Source organism: Tyto alba, unplaced genomic scaffold (genome assembly GCF_018691265.1).
Source record: "Tyto alba isolate M040663 unplaced genomic scaffold, T.alba_DEE_v4.0 Super-Scaffold_17, whole genome shotgun sequence".
In the NCBI taxonomy this organism is placed as follows: Eukaryota; Metazoa; Chordata; class Aves; order Strigiformes; family Tytonidae; genus Tyto; species Tyto alba.
Genome location: NW_024881279.1, coordinates 23,270,629 through 23,287,084, shown reverse-complemented (window position 1 = coordinate 23,287,084; position 16,456 = coordinate 23,270,629). Strand labels below are relative to the sequence as shown.

Below are 16,456 nucleotides of genomic sequence, written 5' to 3'. Positions count from 1 at the left end.
GAGCAGAAGCGCAAGTATTTGGATAGAGTTGACCTGTTCTTGCTACTGGCACTGCCCAGGAAACCCCACCAAGAAATCCCAGCACGTTGGAGTAAATGCCATGTCCTAGAATGGGTACGTGTCATTAGCCTGTAGTCCTTCAATACCCAAGGACATTCCTTCAAATTTACAGCACCAACTTCACAATCTGTAGAAGACTCAGTCACTTCAGCCTCCAAGTCAGTTAGTTTTGCAATTAAATGAGGCCAAAATTGTTGGTCATTAGCAGTGATGAGCACAAGAATCATTACCACACCTCTTCCCAAAATACTGCTACTCTGAAATTTGCCTGCACTGCTACAGCTACTGCTTCACTCCAACTTCCCCTAAGAAAAATCCTACCGTTCCTCTAGCACTTGCTCTAGCCACATGCACAAACAGTATTTTCTTATTCCTTACATATCAACATTTTATACTTAACTCGGCTTTTTTATCACCTCTAGTCAGGTTCCTGATAAGCAATGCAGAACCTTCTCTTGTAGGCACTCCCCTCTTCTCCCCACTCTACCCCCATTAAAAAATACACCGAATCCACCCCATGGACAGACCGTGAATCTAAACTAAAAAAACAGGTTCTAGTTTGAAAACTCTAATTCGCACAGCTATCCGAGGGTGAAGTACTTCTAATGCTCTTGTTTTTTCAGCATGAGGTGCCTCTGAAAAGTTTAAAGATCACGAACAATCCCCTTACTCACATTTTGCCCACAGGTTTAATTGCACGAAGAGTGAGCTGGAAGTTCTCTTCATTTGGCTCTAGATGCAGTGTTTCATCAGTAACTCTACAGCCTCTAAGAAAAATTTGAAGTGCAGCAGTTCCTAGTAACAGGCACAAGTCAGTTTTATGCTATCCTGGATCAATAGCTCACAGTTCCTCGTTCAAGTCTATGAAAACAAGTTTGGATGACTTGCTTTGTATTTCCTTAAAAATTACAGATTATACGTAACATTCAGTATCACTCCAGGTAACTGGTGCCCTCAGCAGCTTTTTCATAGTTTACAGACTACAATTTTTAATAAAGCCTTTCAAGAGGATTCTGAAAGCTAAGTTTCTTTCAACAGCCAGAAACAATTAAACCAGTCTGTGTTAAACAGTGAGCAAGTTAGGCTTCGGGTATTTTAAATATCTTTATGGTTTTTATGAACTACTACACATTCTTCTCTATCAAATGCTCTACCTATTCGTCTGAAGCAGTTTGTATGGTGAACTGGAACAATGCACACACCCTGATCAAAGAAACATGAGATGCAGGTCTATCTAAACACACCAGCTCCTTGAAACATTTCAATTTCAGCCCACTCGCCACCTCCTCAGATCTCAAGTATACAGGAGATCAGCTTCTGCAACTTGCACAGAAACCGATGGGCTGTGCCATGTGCATTCTACACCAAGTTCAGTAACACTTTCTTTTTAAAGAAGTGCAAACGTGCTTACCATTCAGCTCTGCATACATCTCGTATCCAGGCTTCTCAGACACGAGTCACCTCTGAGATCAAGATTATCAGAAACAGTTTGCAGAGACAGTCCGGCAAACATGAGATCCATCTTAAGAGGGGAAAAAAGTGCCAACGGTGAGATATGAGAACGCTGCACTGTTTGCAAACAGCACACCAGTGGGAAAAAAGCTAGTCAAGTCTACAGGAGAGGTTAATATTTGTATTTAGAACTACGTGACTACAGATACATGTCCCGAGAGATTTACTTGCCAGAAAACTCAAGAGAATTGCTAGAAGTTCCATATTTTATTTACAACACCTTCACGGTATCCCCCCTTTTTAAGCTAGGGAAAGGAAGGGGTTTTTTATGGTGAAAAGATTACTCTAAACTTCCAATTTCCATTACAAGGGCACATAAATCATAGAATTAAGATGCAAGTTCAGTCACCTCAACTACTCTTCAGCAAAGGAGAGAGCATTTTCCTTCTGCAGTAAGCCCTTTTGATGCTGAAGCATCTGGTCTACAGCACAGTCTGAGGCAAGAAAATTATTCTGTGAATGTCTGTACCAGAGAGAGGCCACAAGAAGGTCACTGAAGGTCTTGGCGACAGTGACACCGAGCAGTAACGTGCTGAGGTACTACAGCGTGCAGGTCTGCGCTCACGGGGTAAGATGCAGTCAAGATACAAGGATTCCTGCAGCTGACAAACCTGGGCAGGAGTCAAATGGGGGCTTTCACTTTTCATCTTCCAGTTTGTCTCACGACCACTTCATTTTTGATTTGCAACAAAACATTTAGTCTGCTCACATGATCCATACGGTGAGCTACACTATCCCCGTCCCCCTGCAGAAAGCTGGTTTGTCAGAGCTCAGACGGGTTGGCAAGGACACTGCCTCTACTCCCACGCTGCACAATCCCTGTGACATAACTGCTGTTCCAGTGGGCTACCCTGGCCTGCAGCACAGGCTTAGCAAGAGGTGTCCCTGATGTTCCCGTGCCCACCAGGCTTCCTAGGGGCTTATTTTCCTATCGGCTGCCGTTTTACTGCAGTGCCTTCTCCTGAGATAGGTTGTGGTCAGGCTGTTTGATTAGTTTCCTAAATACACTGTAAGGTACTAATAACCTTGTAATATAGCAAGGTCACAAGTCCCTGGAAAGGTTATCCTATTCCAGAGCAAGATAAAAACCTTCTGACTTAAAGAAAAAAAGCAAAATTCTTACCTCAATGCCATCAAACTCAAACTTGACAACTAGTACACACGTATCTTCAACTGCCTGTAAAGGAGAGGATCACTGTGTAAGAAAACATTTCTTGCTACTTTAATCTTTTTCCTAAACTATGACTAAAATACAGAATTTACACTGCTAAACTATTCAGCATAAAGACTGAGTTGCTTCCGAACCAAAAAACTTGGTAGTAAGCTGCAAGCAGTATAGCACTAATACTGTATTAATACTGGCATCGAGAAGCTATTTAGCCAAGAGATTCTGAGGGTGATCATGGATTGTAAGGAACAAACAGCGCACAGTGAGCCACCAGGATCAGTGGCTGTAAGGTACTTACCTTGGCAGTGAGGAAGAAAAGGAAGAGATTTCTGTAGCTATCTTACTGCTGGTTAACATCCAGAAAAATCTAACAAATTCTGTCCACATTTCACAGTGTGCACTAGTCTTCTCTATTTTTATTTTCTACATGTGCCCGAGATGCTGTCAGCTGCCTTCTGGCACAGTCTTCAGTTTTGTAGAGCACTTGTTAGAACTGTGCCACAGCCCTGCAGAGAGTCTGTTTTCAGGTGACAGTCACCTAAACAAAGGCTCCGTAGCTATGCACATGAAGTCTTTCAAACCGTCTGCAGTGAGGAAGCCCAGGCTGAGAAACACTTCCCAGGAGCTCAGTTTTACGTGCGAGGTACGCCATGCATGCACCCGAGGGGCATTTTACACAGCAGTTCTGTATGTTCCCAGCACAGCCCCTGTGAACTTTCTGGAAAGCTGACAGTGTGCATCCCGGCCGCAAAGGCTCAGGCTGAGGAGCCAGAGAGGAACGTGGCCAGAGGAGGATGAACGAGAGCTCCTAAAGTCTATCCAGAGGAACAGCACGGCCAAGGGACTGACAGGAGCCTTTCCACATCACCGCCAACTTCCTGAGTTTTCAGGCTGCCCCCTCCTCCCCCGGCGTGCATGTCCAGGCCCCTTACTGCACCGGAGATGAAAGCAGGGCTCCCAGGGACAGCCTTGCTTTTTGATACAGCCGACTCATTCTCAAACCAAGGGCAGGGGAGAAGCGGACCACAAAGATTCTTACGTGATGTACAGCCACTGGGGAAAGGAACCAAAAGCTCGACTTCAGCATTTGCATGCTGCATAAGATAGCATTTTAGAAGGCGCTCAGAAACAATTTATTTTTAAATTTTGTCTTGTAAGACATCCTACTACCATTATGAGTCTTTCACATGAACATTCTTACTGTAGAAGTTGCACGATTATCAAGGAGAGCGCTTACTCACTGTTAGGTTTTTTATTTCCTCCTGATATTTCAGTTTTTCAAAGAACAACTGAAAAAAATCCGATCTTTCTACATGTCTAGGAGCAACACAAACAGCATTTATGTCAGCACCTGCAGAGAGATTCCATTTCTTCTGTTATTGTTAGAAGTCACTTTCAAACATCAGAACTATGAGCAGACAATGAAAGTTCTACCTTGAGTGTGTACTCCAAGCCTGTAAGAACCAAAGGTAAATATTTTGACACCAACATTTGCTGCTGCTGAAGGGGGAAGATTCTGGGGGTAGAAGAGAAAGCGTTTACTTTAGAACAGAAGATACACATTGACCTAGTGTGCAAGTTTAGGTAGCATGCAGGTTTCTTAGAAAGACTACAACAGCCTCCATAAACAGTGTCTTCTCACGCCCATACTGAGTTGTTAGTCTAACAGGATTGCTGCTGTTTTTCTGAAATGAGTGCTTGCAACTCAAAAAAAAAAAAAAAAAACAAAAACAACCAAACAAATAGATGAGTAATGTAGCATGTCCTTTCATGAATTTACACAAATTAAGGACTATTATTAGTCTTCCCCACAGCAGATGCACATAAAGGAACACCATCTCTGCAAAAGGCAAGTCTAGTGTCATAGTTTCAAACCACACTGGGTGCTGCAGGCTGTTTGGGGCGAGATTAGTGCCCATTTCCCACCTAGCTCACCCCACAATACGATTGTTTCAGCTTTGTTAGCTGCTACAAGTCAACCCACAGAGCCACTTCACACATTTATTCAGTGCCTCAAAGACTTCAAGATTGTGAACTGTAGTATCTTTTATACCTTATTTCAATGGCAGTTGCTACAGCTCTACTCAATACCTTAAGGAGAAAGTTAAAAGTTGAACTTCAGCATAAATCCTAGTAGTATGGCCTTTAAGAGAAATAAAAAGGACTTCAGCTGTTTTGGTAATAAGCATATAAAAAATCCTTACCTTGCTCTCACCAAATTCTGAAATCCATTCTTGGAACAAGTTATTCAGTTTACCAAGAACCACCAGCTTGTAAAGGAAACTCATGCTAAGTTTGCCCTGAAAATCCCAAGAGGTTAACAAATTTTAGTCTGTCATACTGGTGAGTCAGTTCCTCCTCCTCTTCAAATACCCAAAACATGCTTCGTTGCTGCAACTGGCTTCTGAGTATGGATGCAATCCACATCCTTAGGAGGAGCCCAGCTAATGGGAGAATTCCATAGTGCCTGTGAGGCTGCTTCTGCAGCCTAGAAATACTGAGGGAGAAAATAAAATACTGAAGACTTCACAAAAGGGAAAAAAAAAAAAAAAAAAAAAAAAAAAAAAAAAAAAAAAAAAACCCTCACTGGAAAACACCCTTCAGCTTACAGGTTTCCAAATCAACTTCTGCTTTTACCCAGCATTAATATAAATGAGAGAAAAAAAAAAAAAAAAAAAAAAAAAAAAAAAGTCCTGTAAGTCCTGCTTATGATTTTTAGGTAACTTGACCTAACTTTGAAATCCAACGACTTTTTTAAAACACATTTGTGGATATAAGAAAAGAATCAGGTAGCTACCCTCTTAACACAACTTGTCTGCGTTGCTCTAGACAGTTAGAGCTGATCACCAGGAAATGAAAGGGTTTGAAATCCACTAAGGGTGATACTACACACAGCAGACGTTTAGGACACATTTCTGTTTCGTATCAGTTCTGATTTAAGGATATTCCCATCAGCTTTCCGCTAACATTAAACAAGACAATTTAACATTGGCTTCTTTTAGTTCTTTTAGTTCAGTGTATTTATGCATGTCTTAAATCTGAAGAAAAGACATCACTGCTGCTTGGTTTCTCCTCACTTGCCTCCATGGACAGCAACTAATCCATGAAAACCAAAATCTGTTCACCCGTGCAAATTAAAACTGCACGACCCAAGCACCATTCAGTTTTAATCGGTTTTAATATTATTCCTTAATTAAAGGCACAAAGGGGAAGGTTTGGGACTACTGAATTGCTGAGGTTCGTCTCTGCAAGCCCGCTGCTGTCATCACAGCAACCAAAAACTCGTCAAGCAAAACCCCCACTAGCCTGATATATGAGACTGGAATTTGAAGAGCACAACCCCAAGCAGCCCGGATGAAGCTGTGGGGCTCCTGGCTGGAATTGGCGGAGCAGGAGCCGCCCCGGGCGCGGGGAAGCAGCCCCGACCCCCCCGAGCTGGGATTTTCAGCGCCAACTCCCAGCGCTGCGCAGGCCCCCGCTGCCTCTTGCCCCAAGAACGAGGCCCCAGCCGAGCAGCTCGGGGCTGCCCCCCCAGCCGTCCCTCAGGGCGGCCAAATCAGCTCCTCGAGGGGCTTCGGCCGGGACCCCGGGCTGGGGCCTGGGGCGGGCAGGGAAAGGGGCCGGGACCCCCCCGGCTCGCAGCCCCCCCGGGCTCGGGGCTCCCCCAGCCCTTACCGGCGGCTCCCAGCCACCCCCCTCCATTCTCCAGCCCCACTCGCCAGTCCCCCCAGCTCCCCCCGCCCCACTCCTCGGCCCCCCGATGGGCTCCGAGCCTTTCCCCAGCCCCACTTCCCGGCACCCCCGGGGCCCGCCCCCCGCTCCAGGGCCACAGCCCCCACAGCCACCTCCCCAGACGCTCACAGCCCCCCCAAGGCACGGAGTCCCTGCCAGCCCCTTCCCACTCCCGCTGCTCCGCCGCCAGGGGCGGGCCCCGCCACGCCCCTCGGCCCTGCCCCCTCCACAGCCAATCAGCGCACGGCTCCCCCGGCCTCCCGCGCGGGGCATGCCGGGAGTTGTAGTCCCAGCCCCGGGGTGCGCGCATGCGCACGGTGCCCGGTGCGAGGGGGACAGGCGTGCAAGGAGCCGCGTGCAGGTTCCTCGTGCATCGTGTCGCAGAGCTGGAGGTGCCCACATGTCCTCTGTCCTCCTCTGTTTGCTCCTGATGCTTTAATTCTAAATAATAAAAAAGGAGCAAGCTTGGCTCACGGTGGGATTTTAACTAATGAGGCCTCGGTGTCACCTCCCTTCCCCGTGTTATTTTACGCCCCGTGTCGCCGCTCGGGGCACGCCGGGCAGTTCACCTCTGTGCTGAGCGGCGCTGGGCGGGAAGTTCATTAGAGCACATGGATTTGTAGGATGGAAATGACGGATCAGCTCAGCTCAGAAAATCAAGGAGAGCTGGAGGGAGCGGGGATATTCCTGAAAATCGTAACCAAGGAAACTCCCCAAGCCAAATGAGAGTTTAAAAATCCAACGCTTTTCTTACAGTGCTGGGTGCGTGGGGGATCTGTCCCCCTAACATGCACACCCAGGGACAAAAGCACACTCACCATATACAGAAAAAAAAATAAACATTCATAAAAATTCTAAATAAACAATCATATAATTTCTAGCATTTATATAATTTCATTCCTCTAATTTCTAATATAAATTCTAAAATCTAACGCCTGTGAATGTGTCTCTGCACAAGCATACTGAATTGGGGGAGGGTCTCGGGCGGTTGTTTTGAAGTACAGACCTTAACTCACTTCACCCACTGATGGTCACAGCTCACGGTTGGGGCTGCTGCTCGGCACGCAGACCTGCTGATCTTGTCTACAGAGTGCACACAAAGGAGCCTGCTCCTTGTATCCTTTGTGTACCAACGGAATTGTTCAAGTCTCTGGTATCAACAGGTCTAACTAGAACCCTTACTTTATGACTTTTTCATTTTCTGAAAAAATAGCGAGAATGCCCCCTATTTCCCCTGATGAGGCCAGGAGAGGGAGTAGCAGGTTGTGTTTTTTCCCCTGAAAAATCAACACTCTGGATGGCAAGTGTTACATTCAGGTTGCCCAGCAGGCAAAGATGGCATCCTCAGTTCGCTATTCTTTTTAAAAGGCCATGGAGAGATTTTTTCTCTTTTTTTTGGCCAGGAAAAACTGCACTTAAGAGCATCTGCCACAAGAAAGTTTCAGACAAGAACTATACACTGTAAAAAAATAGAAATCTTACCTATTGCTGAATGAAAAGATGTGCAGGTGTCTAATCAGGTTAATCCGTGTAAGCTCTGTGCTCACTGACCCTGCTGAAGGTACAACACAAACCCTGCTCACCTGCAGTCATTAACTGTGCAGATGCTGGCCAAAACATGGTATTACAGTCAAATAAAAATAGACCCTGGTCCTCTTCTGCCTCTGTTTAGACAAAAAGTAGTGGCAAAAAGCCAAATAGGTGTTCCTCTAGATTGCCACCCAAATTTTGAGGCTTTTGTATTGCTGCTGATGGACAGCAAAGACTGTTTGCATGCTTCAGGTTCACCTGCAGGGAAACCTGAAACATGCCTTGAAATTTGTCAAGAATTCTGAGAAATTCACCACCTGATCTTAAGCCAATTAAATTCCTGTGTTAGGAAGCTGGTTTCTGTGGGGTCTGTAGACACTGATGAATGACACAGTCTTTGAGAAGGTGACTCAGAGGAGGAACTAAAAACACCCCAAAGACTAAAACCTTACTTGTGTATTTTCCATCTCTTCCAGGGGGTGATTATCTCAGCCTGAAAACCAAAAGGGAAAAAAGCCCACAAATGAAATCATAGAATGTATCAAGTAAGGTATTTCCAAGAGGGAGAGCAATAACATGGTAGGAAGGCACTGGTCAGATACAGTTCATGGTTCTGCTCGCCCACATCTCAGACAGCGCAACCAGAATCACAGAATCCCAGGGTGGAAGGGACCTCGAGGATCAGCTGGTCCAACCTTCCTTGGCAAAGGCCGGCCTAGACAAGGTGGCCCAGCACCCTGTCCAGCTGAATCTTAAAAGTGTCCGCTGTTGGGGGATCCACCACTGCCCTGGGGAGATTATTCCAGTGGCTGATTGTTCTCGTGGTGAAACATGTTCCTCTTGTGTCCAACTGGAATGTCCCCAGCAGTAACTCGTGCCCACTTGCCCTTGGCTTTCCCCTGGGACTCCTTGTAACAAGGGAGTCTCCCTCTTCATTGCAGCCCCCCTTGAGATGCTGGAAGCAGAAGAGCTGCCCAGGCTGGCACCAGAGGATCTGTCTCTGCTGAGCTCAGGGACTGCCGGCGGGACTGACAAGCTGAGAGCGGTGTCTGTGGGGCCAGTCACTGCCGAGAGCAGCGCCAGTCCCAGTCCCTCACCCTCACCCTGAGAATCAGCGCTGGCTAACGGGTGCGGGGTTTGGATCCCAGTCCACACTCCCGGGTTCTGTTTCTCTCGCTCGGCCAAGAGGCAAGTCCCTGCACCCCTGCTGATCCCGGGAAATGGAGATGGGTCTGCTCTTCTTGGTACTCGGGAAGAAGTCACCCTGACTATTAACCAAGTAGCATCTGAAATCATAGCCACCTCCTCCTCTGAGAGGCAAAGGTGCTGATGGTATTTAATTGCACTGGTGCTTAATTAACAGACAATAGTGCTTATGACAATTGCAAAGTATCTTATTCAGCTGAAAAGACACAAATGTTAAGCAAGCAGCACGGAATGACAACTGAAATTACAGTCTGGGGAGAAATCTCTGGTCAAATCTAGGAGAAAAATTTTTCCCTGACCAAATAAGGAAGTTTAAAAAAACTGAAGCCACACATACACAAAGTTAACCTACAGCTGTCAAAGAAGATCATAAAATCCTGCTGTATTTTCCTGAAAAAAAAGAACTCTCTCTCATGAAAGAAAGATTACTGCACCAGAGAGTGAAAAAGAATTGGGCTGATCTCTGATTTCGGGTTTTGGACCATCAGATAAATTTCCTCTAACAGCACTCAGTTACGGTTACTCAGCTACCATACTTTGAAAGAGCTGCACGGGTATTTAGCCACATACCTCCCATTAAAGCTAAATCGTCTTAAATAAAGAGTTGTTGTGTGTCTAACTACCCATGGAGCTCCTTGAGAAATTTTAAGAGACTCCATCGACATTATATTCTCTCCTTTTCCATGAAGCAGTGGAGGGTGTAATCACCCTTCTCAAGCAACATTGCTTGCAAACTAAATTTTCATGCATTGCAGTAGTGGCATTCGGTACTGGCAGAGGCCTTACCCATTTAAAAACCAGTCCTCACACTGCTACAGAGGTACTTGAGGCGGCTGTAGTTAAACTATGCAAGTGTGATTGCATATGCGGATTTTCACCAGCTGAGGATCTAGTCCATCATTTTTCAGTGACAAGATCTAGAAAACCAGCAACAGGAAGAACAGGAAACTAAGTGTTTTGTGAAGAACGTCATTGAATATACTATTTGTGAGCAGTCACACCGAACACTTGTGGTGCTTCATCACTCATTATTTAGTGTGATGTGACTTAGCTCATATTGATATTTTTAAAATGTGTTTCACTCCCTAAATTCCTCCATAAACATTCTGAAGCCCACTACATGTTACCCTACAGGAGGGAGTATTCCAAAATAAACAAGGATCACCTTACATCAAAACCAAAAAGCACCTTCAAGGAAATCTTTCCTATTGCTCCATCTTTTGCTTTTCCTTCCCAGTTGACAACAGCTGAAGGAGAGCAACAAGTTTTCTATCAGAATTTGAAGGTTCAGTGGGTACCACTTTGGTCTGAACTTCACTGCATATCAAATCCTGTTCAAATTTAGGTAGGGTGCTCCCTTTCTTAGTGACTACCACCCAACGCTTACCTTTTAGAGTAAAGCTATAGCTTTAAAGTAGCCTTTCATCTTCCTTGTGTTATCCAGATTTTTAGTGACCTACATAGCAGTCAGTCTGTATTGTTTCCACTCCTGTTTAGTGTTACCAAGAGTTTTGTTTTCTTCTTTTGTAAGTGCAAAAGAAGTACACTGGACTTTGTTTCCAATTTCCTAAAAGAGGGCTGTGATCAGAGATAATAATGACTTAAAGAAAGATTGAGAAAATGAATTTCCACTGCTTCAGCCTTTTTCTCTCACCTCCAAGGACATTCACTGCTACACTCCTCTGACCATCATTTTCATTATTAAGCAGCTTAGTGAGGATATCACTCTGATTCAGAAAATGCTTTACTGGAAGCAAGTTACAAAGATCCTCTCTCCTACTACATCCAATGCATTAAGCATTCGCTATCAGCTCTGGGATTTGCCAAGAACTGAGAAAGTCTGTTCTCCCTTTCCATCAAAGGTTAGAAAATTCAGGTGTTTCTGTAGTTACAAGGAGACTGGTTTCAGGAAATCCCTTTCTCGAGAATGAACTCTTCTTCACTGAAATTAGATTCTCCTTATCGTTATTTTAGAAATTCTCAAGATTGTCTAGACAGCATTAGAGGGATTCCACTAGTAACTATGCAACCAACATTTTCTATGCTCTGTCCTCTCCCAGGAAACTGAGGGCTTTCATCTGCTGCCAGCCAAAAAAAAAGTCACGAGACTGAAAATCTACTGTATAGTTTTTGGAAAGCTGCATGGCTGGAGGTAAAGGCTGAACAGCGCTGAGGGTTTTTTTTCTAATCTTTTTCAAGTTCTGCACTTCACATCAGGGGCACTGTTGTGGAAACTCTCAAATAAACAAATAACAATAAAAATAAAATTTATTTTCCAGCACAATTATTCATCACTCTGCAGACATACAAAGAGCAGGTTCAGATGTCCATGAGAGGAGAACAAACTATCACTGTACAAACTCCTAGGGTTTAACGACAACCCAAAACGCTCTCCAGGGTTTAACAGCAACCCAAAATGCTCTCCAGGGTTTTAATGACAACCTAAAATGCTCAATCACTCACCTAATAAAAAAAGGGACTCTTAACCTCGAGGAACTTCTTAGGGCAGTGTCCCAACCTGTAGGAACCCCAAGGAGTTTCCTTGGGCGGTGTCCCAACCCAAGGGGAGGATCCTTACCTGCAGCACGCTGCTCCAGGCAGGACGAGCCCCAAATGGCTCCCCCAGGGACCCCATTTCTACCCGAGCCGAATGTGACCTGTGGGCAGTACCAGCCCGTACTGGCCGAGGGCCCCGACTGCTGTAAAGCCCTGAGAGCAAGGGCACGGGAGAGGTTCAACAGCCAGGGAGCCACATTGTCATCGGGCGGGTGCACCTGCCACAGGCACGCTCGATTGCTGTTCTTTGCACTACAGCATGAAACCAGCAATATGGAAACCTATTTATTCTCCATCGCAGTTGTTGAAGGTAATTAATACTTTCATCTTCCTATGTGCTCCATTGATGGGGTACATAAAAGGAGAAATGGAATGAATTCACATGTAGTTTTAAAAAATAATCAATCTATAAAGGTACAGTCCCAGGAAAGAGGTAGGACAGCTTACACATTAGTCTCTTGCTTAGTGAAAAAAAACAGAAGACTTGTATATGAGTAAAAATAAGCACCGAAGTCACTGAAGCTGCACATTCCAGATCTGTGTGCATATTATCACTTTAGACCCAGCCTTTAGGACAGGCCTTCACTCAGAAGTTACATTCTACCTCATACTATTCCATGATAACAGGATTTGCACAGCAGTACTTATGAAGCAGGTATTTGGCAAGTAGGTTCTTCCCACTAACTAGGGGTGGAGAACACATACCACATAAACATCTAAAGGCCTAATCTCATTATTTATGCCTCAAACAAATTATTTTTACTTCCTGTTTTTTTTCCTCATGAAATTGTGGGCATTGAAGGAAATCCTAGAGCAAAACCAGACAATGCACAGATTACAGTTGCACTCACGTGGAGGCCACATGGAGGACAATTCTCACAGCAGCAAGATCACTGTAGTTGTGATGGTAGAAGCTCTCAACCCTGAGCTTCAAAGCAGAGCTCTTCTCTTACTATGCTGCTCAGGCAGGTGACCTGGAAATACACGGCATAGCCAGGAGGACCACATACAGACAAAGTCAGGTTAGAGATCATAGAGAGTCACAGCAGAGTCCACTTCATACAGTACGGTACAGTGGAGAAAGATTTCACACCCACTAAAACCCCCACATTAGCCTCTGGAGCCTAAAGTTTATGCAAGAATCATTCATTTTGGCAGCATCACACTCAAGCGACGCAGATCCAGTCTACCCATCACCAAAACCTAACTCAGGCATTAGGAAGGTGATTCACGAGCAAAAAGTCCTGCTTAACAGTACCCACTTGCTTTCTAGGACTACTTGCAACAAACTGTATTTATCCAGACTGCAGAGCATATTCAGTGATATGATCCATATACATTATGTAACAGTCCCCAGAAACACTCAGAACCTGCTGGTCATCCATCAAGGGAAGGACCTAGCAGTTAAACTAAAAGGATACTTGCAAATATGTGGACTACTCAGTCAAATTTACAGGCACATGAAGAGCACAGGTTACTCCCTTCACTTCCCCCCAAGAGTTGTAACTGAACATTTTTTTCTTCCCAATTTTCAGCCATCTTAAAACGACACACTATTTTCACAGGCCATGTTGATGTGACCAGAATTCTTTAATTTCTCAAGTTGTGTATGGTTTTAGCTGTGTAACTTGTTAATCTCTGTAAGTGCTGGTCGTTTGCACAGGTAATACAGCAAATCATGCAACGCTGAGCATTAAAGTATGACTTCTTGAGCTCACACTTGTGCCTGGTCTCACACTGGGGTAAAATATTCCCAAAGTTTGACGGATGGGAGCATAATTAAAAGCAACCTTGCAGAAATTACTATTATTCCCTAAATAGCTGAAATAATTAAATATTCCTGTACACAATAGTGAAGTACACCTGGAGACTTCTCTGTGAAGAGTGAACTGAGCCATCCCCAAAAGGGGTTGCCATATCTAGTTATGCCTCACTTAAATGAGAGCTGCTCAGGGAAAACAGAGTGCTTTAAAGGTGGAAAACATCTCTGGCAACAAATTCCTACTGAACCAATTTTCAGTCATCTCAGAAAACAGAAACACAGTACATCTGAAATCTTCACAGCCATCTTCCCTATGAACACCTCCCTTTTATTACATTGCTGCAAGCAGCAAGCAAAAGAAGGAAGATCTTTCGGACTAAAATGAAATTTGTTAATAGAAAAAGATCAAATACCCATTATTTAAGAGGAATCAGGTGGATGAAAGTACAATAAGGATATAAATGTGACTGCTAGATATACAGTAAGAATTGTGAGCTCCCACAGACTGTGGGCTTATGTGTGCAACTCCCATTTTCTTCTTTTCTTACAGCAGAAAGAAAACTTAAAAAGGAGTAAGCTGTATTTATGCCACCTGGAAACCCTTTGCCTTTTAGTACACTTGAGGTACCTGAGAATGAGCCCTGTATTCGGGAGCTCCAAACGTTTCAGTGTTTCCCCCACACACTGGAACACCCATTTTTCCCAAGAACAAAAATCCTCTGACTGACAATTTTAAGGGCCAGGAGTGGAGAAACGAACTGTGGAAACAAGCACTGGCACTAGGAATTCCTAGAGCCATGATTCAGAGATAACCTACCGGTGGTTCTTCTGAGTCTAATTCAAGCATTTCAAAAATGTAACACTCCGAATACTCCAACTCCTCCATTGCCAGCTCCCAGAGAGAGAAATAACCCTTTCCTCCCTCATGGGGATCAGTCCCAAAACACAAGACCAAAAAACTAATAGTGCCCGGACAGCAATTGGGCAATGGCTAAATGAGAATGGCCCTTACATTTTAATTCCTGTAGGTCCTTGGCAACAATTAACATAATTGATTGAATTAATTGATACTGGAGCACAAATTTCAGTAATTACACAACTGGGATGCCGATAAGCTAGGCATACAACCTGGATGGCAAAAAGTTCAAATTACTGGAGTTGCAGGAGCTTGCACTGTGTGCCAAGCAGCAAGAGTTAATTTATGGCTCCCTGATGAAAAGCATCTAACGTCTTTTTGCTTTGCAATCAAAGAGCATCATGAAAATATCCTGGGTTTCGATGTGTTGAGCAACCAGACTTGGTGTTTGCCAGATGGTAGTTTGTAGTCTTTTGGCTCAAATGCCAACCCTAACCCTAATAAAAATCAACAGACTGCCACAGTGTGTGTACTCCGTGCAGCCCCAGTACTTCCCGAATCAAAAATCACTAACTGTCTCGCAGTATCCAATTTCTGCTGCAGAACATACTGGAATTTCTGAAGTAATTGCTGTTTTGCCAATTGACGGGGTTAACACAAAGGACACAGACACCAAGCTAAAGAAATGGGTTTATTTTACTTTAGTTTAAAGCAGCAGAAGGAACAAGCAAGGTAATGCACCTAGTCATTGTTACATAAAGCTGGCTATAGTGATTAAGAAAGATCCATCACCAATTGCCCTCCTACTTTACCATCCCCCCGACCCGTGCATCAGCTGGGGAGCCCCGTCACAGCGAAGGGTCGCAAAGCCTTTCCCGGCAGCTGGGAAGTCCCACGCAGGGCGTCCGCTCGTAGGTGAGGTCTGCGTCTGTGCTGGGAGAGGGCCCGGCTTTTGTACAGTTTAACAAACAAGTCTAAACAAAACGCACAGGAGATATCTGGTAGATTGATGTGCCTCACTCAGGCGTGTCCGGATCTGGCCAGGATCCGGGCATGTCTGAGGAGTTTCTGTTTTTCTTTATATTTGGGATTTATAGTTACTTCCTGTTGTGTACTTATACTTTTCAGGGGTTGTTCCCAGGGTTGCACTTCATGCTGTTAAGATGCTGGTCACTGGTCGGGGAATTCACTCAGAAGTCAACTGTGCTTTGAGGCCGATTGTTTAGGCCTTTTTGTTTCACCGTGTCATTCATCAGTGTCTAGAGACCTCACAGAAACCAGCTTCCTAACACAGGAATTTAAATGGCTTAAGATCAGGTTGTGAATTTCTCAGAATTCTTGACAAATTTCAAGGCATGTTTCAGGTTTCCCTGCAGATGAACCTGAAGCATGCAAACAGTCTTTGCTGTCCATCAGCAGCAGCACAAAAGCCTCAACATTTGAGTGGCAATCTAGAAAAATACCTATTTGTCCTTTTTTCACTAGTTTTTGTCTAAACAGAGGCAGAAGAGCAGCAGGGTCTATTTTTATTTGACCATAATATCATGTTTTGGCCAGAATCTGCACAGTTACTTGATTGCAGGTGAGCTGGATTTATGTTGTACCTTCAGCAGGGTCAGTGAGCACAGAGCTTACACGGATTAACCTGATCACACACCTGCATAGCTTTTCATTCATCAATGTGTAGGATTTCTATTTTTTTTACAAAGTGTGTAGTTCTTGTCTGAAACTTTCTTGTGAGAGATGCTCCTAAGTGCAATTTTTCCTGGAAAACAAAACAAAGCAAAACAAAATCTCCATGTTTTTTTGAAATGAATAATGAACAGAGGATGCAATCTCTGCTGCCTGCTGGGGAACCTGAATATAATACTTGCCATTCAGAGTGTTGATTTTTCTGGGCAAAAAATACAACCTGCTACTCCCTCTCCTGGCCTCACAGGGGAAATAGATGGAATTGTCAAAAGGGGGCATTCTTGCTATTTTTCAGAAAATGGAAAAGCCATAAAATAAGTGTTCTAGTTAGACCTGTAGATACCAGAGACTTGAACAATTCCGTTGGTACACAAAGGATACA

The 16,456-nt window shown here is 44.4% G+C and overlaps 1 protein-coding gene across 1 annotated transcript; it reads right to left on the bottom strand.

Moving 5' to 3' along the window:
- Positions 1-1,474: 1,474 nt before the first annotated feature.
- LOC122153271 (poly(A) polymerase gamma-like) lies at positions 1,475-14,412 on the bottom strand. The gene is given in 8 exon segments (XM_042790510.1): positions 1,475-1,582; positions 2,696-2,749; positions 3,982-4,091; positions 4,175-4,256; positions 4,945-5,023; positions 5,082-5,122; positions 5,124-5,228; positions 14,344-14,412. Coding segments are annotated over 8 exon segments (648 nt in total).
- Between the last annotated feature and the right edge of the window lie 2,044 nt (positions 14,413-16,456).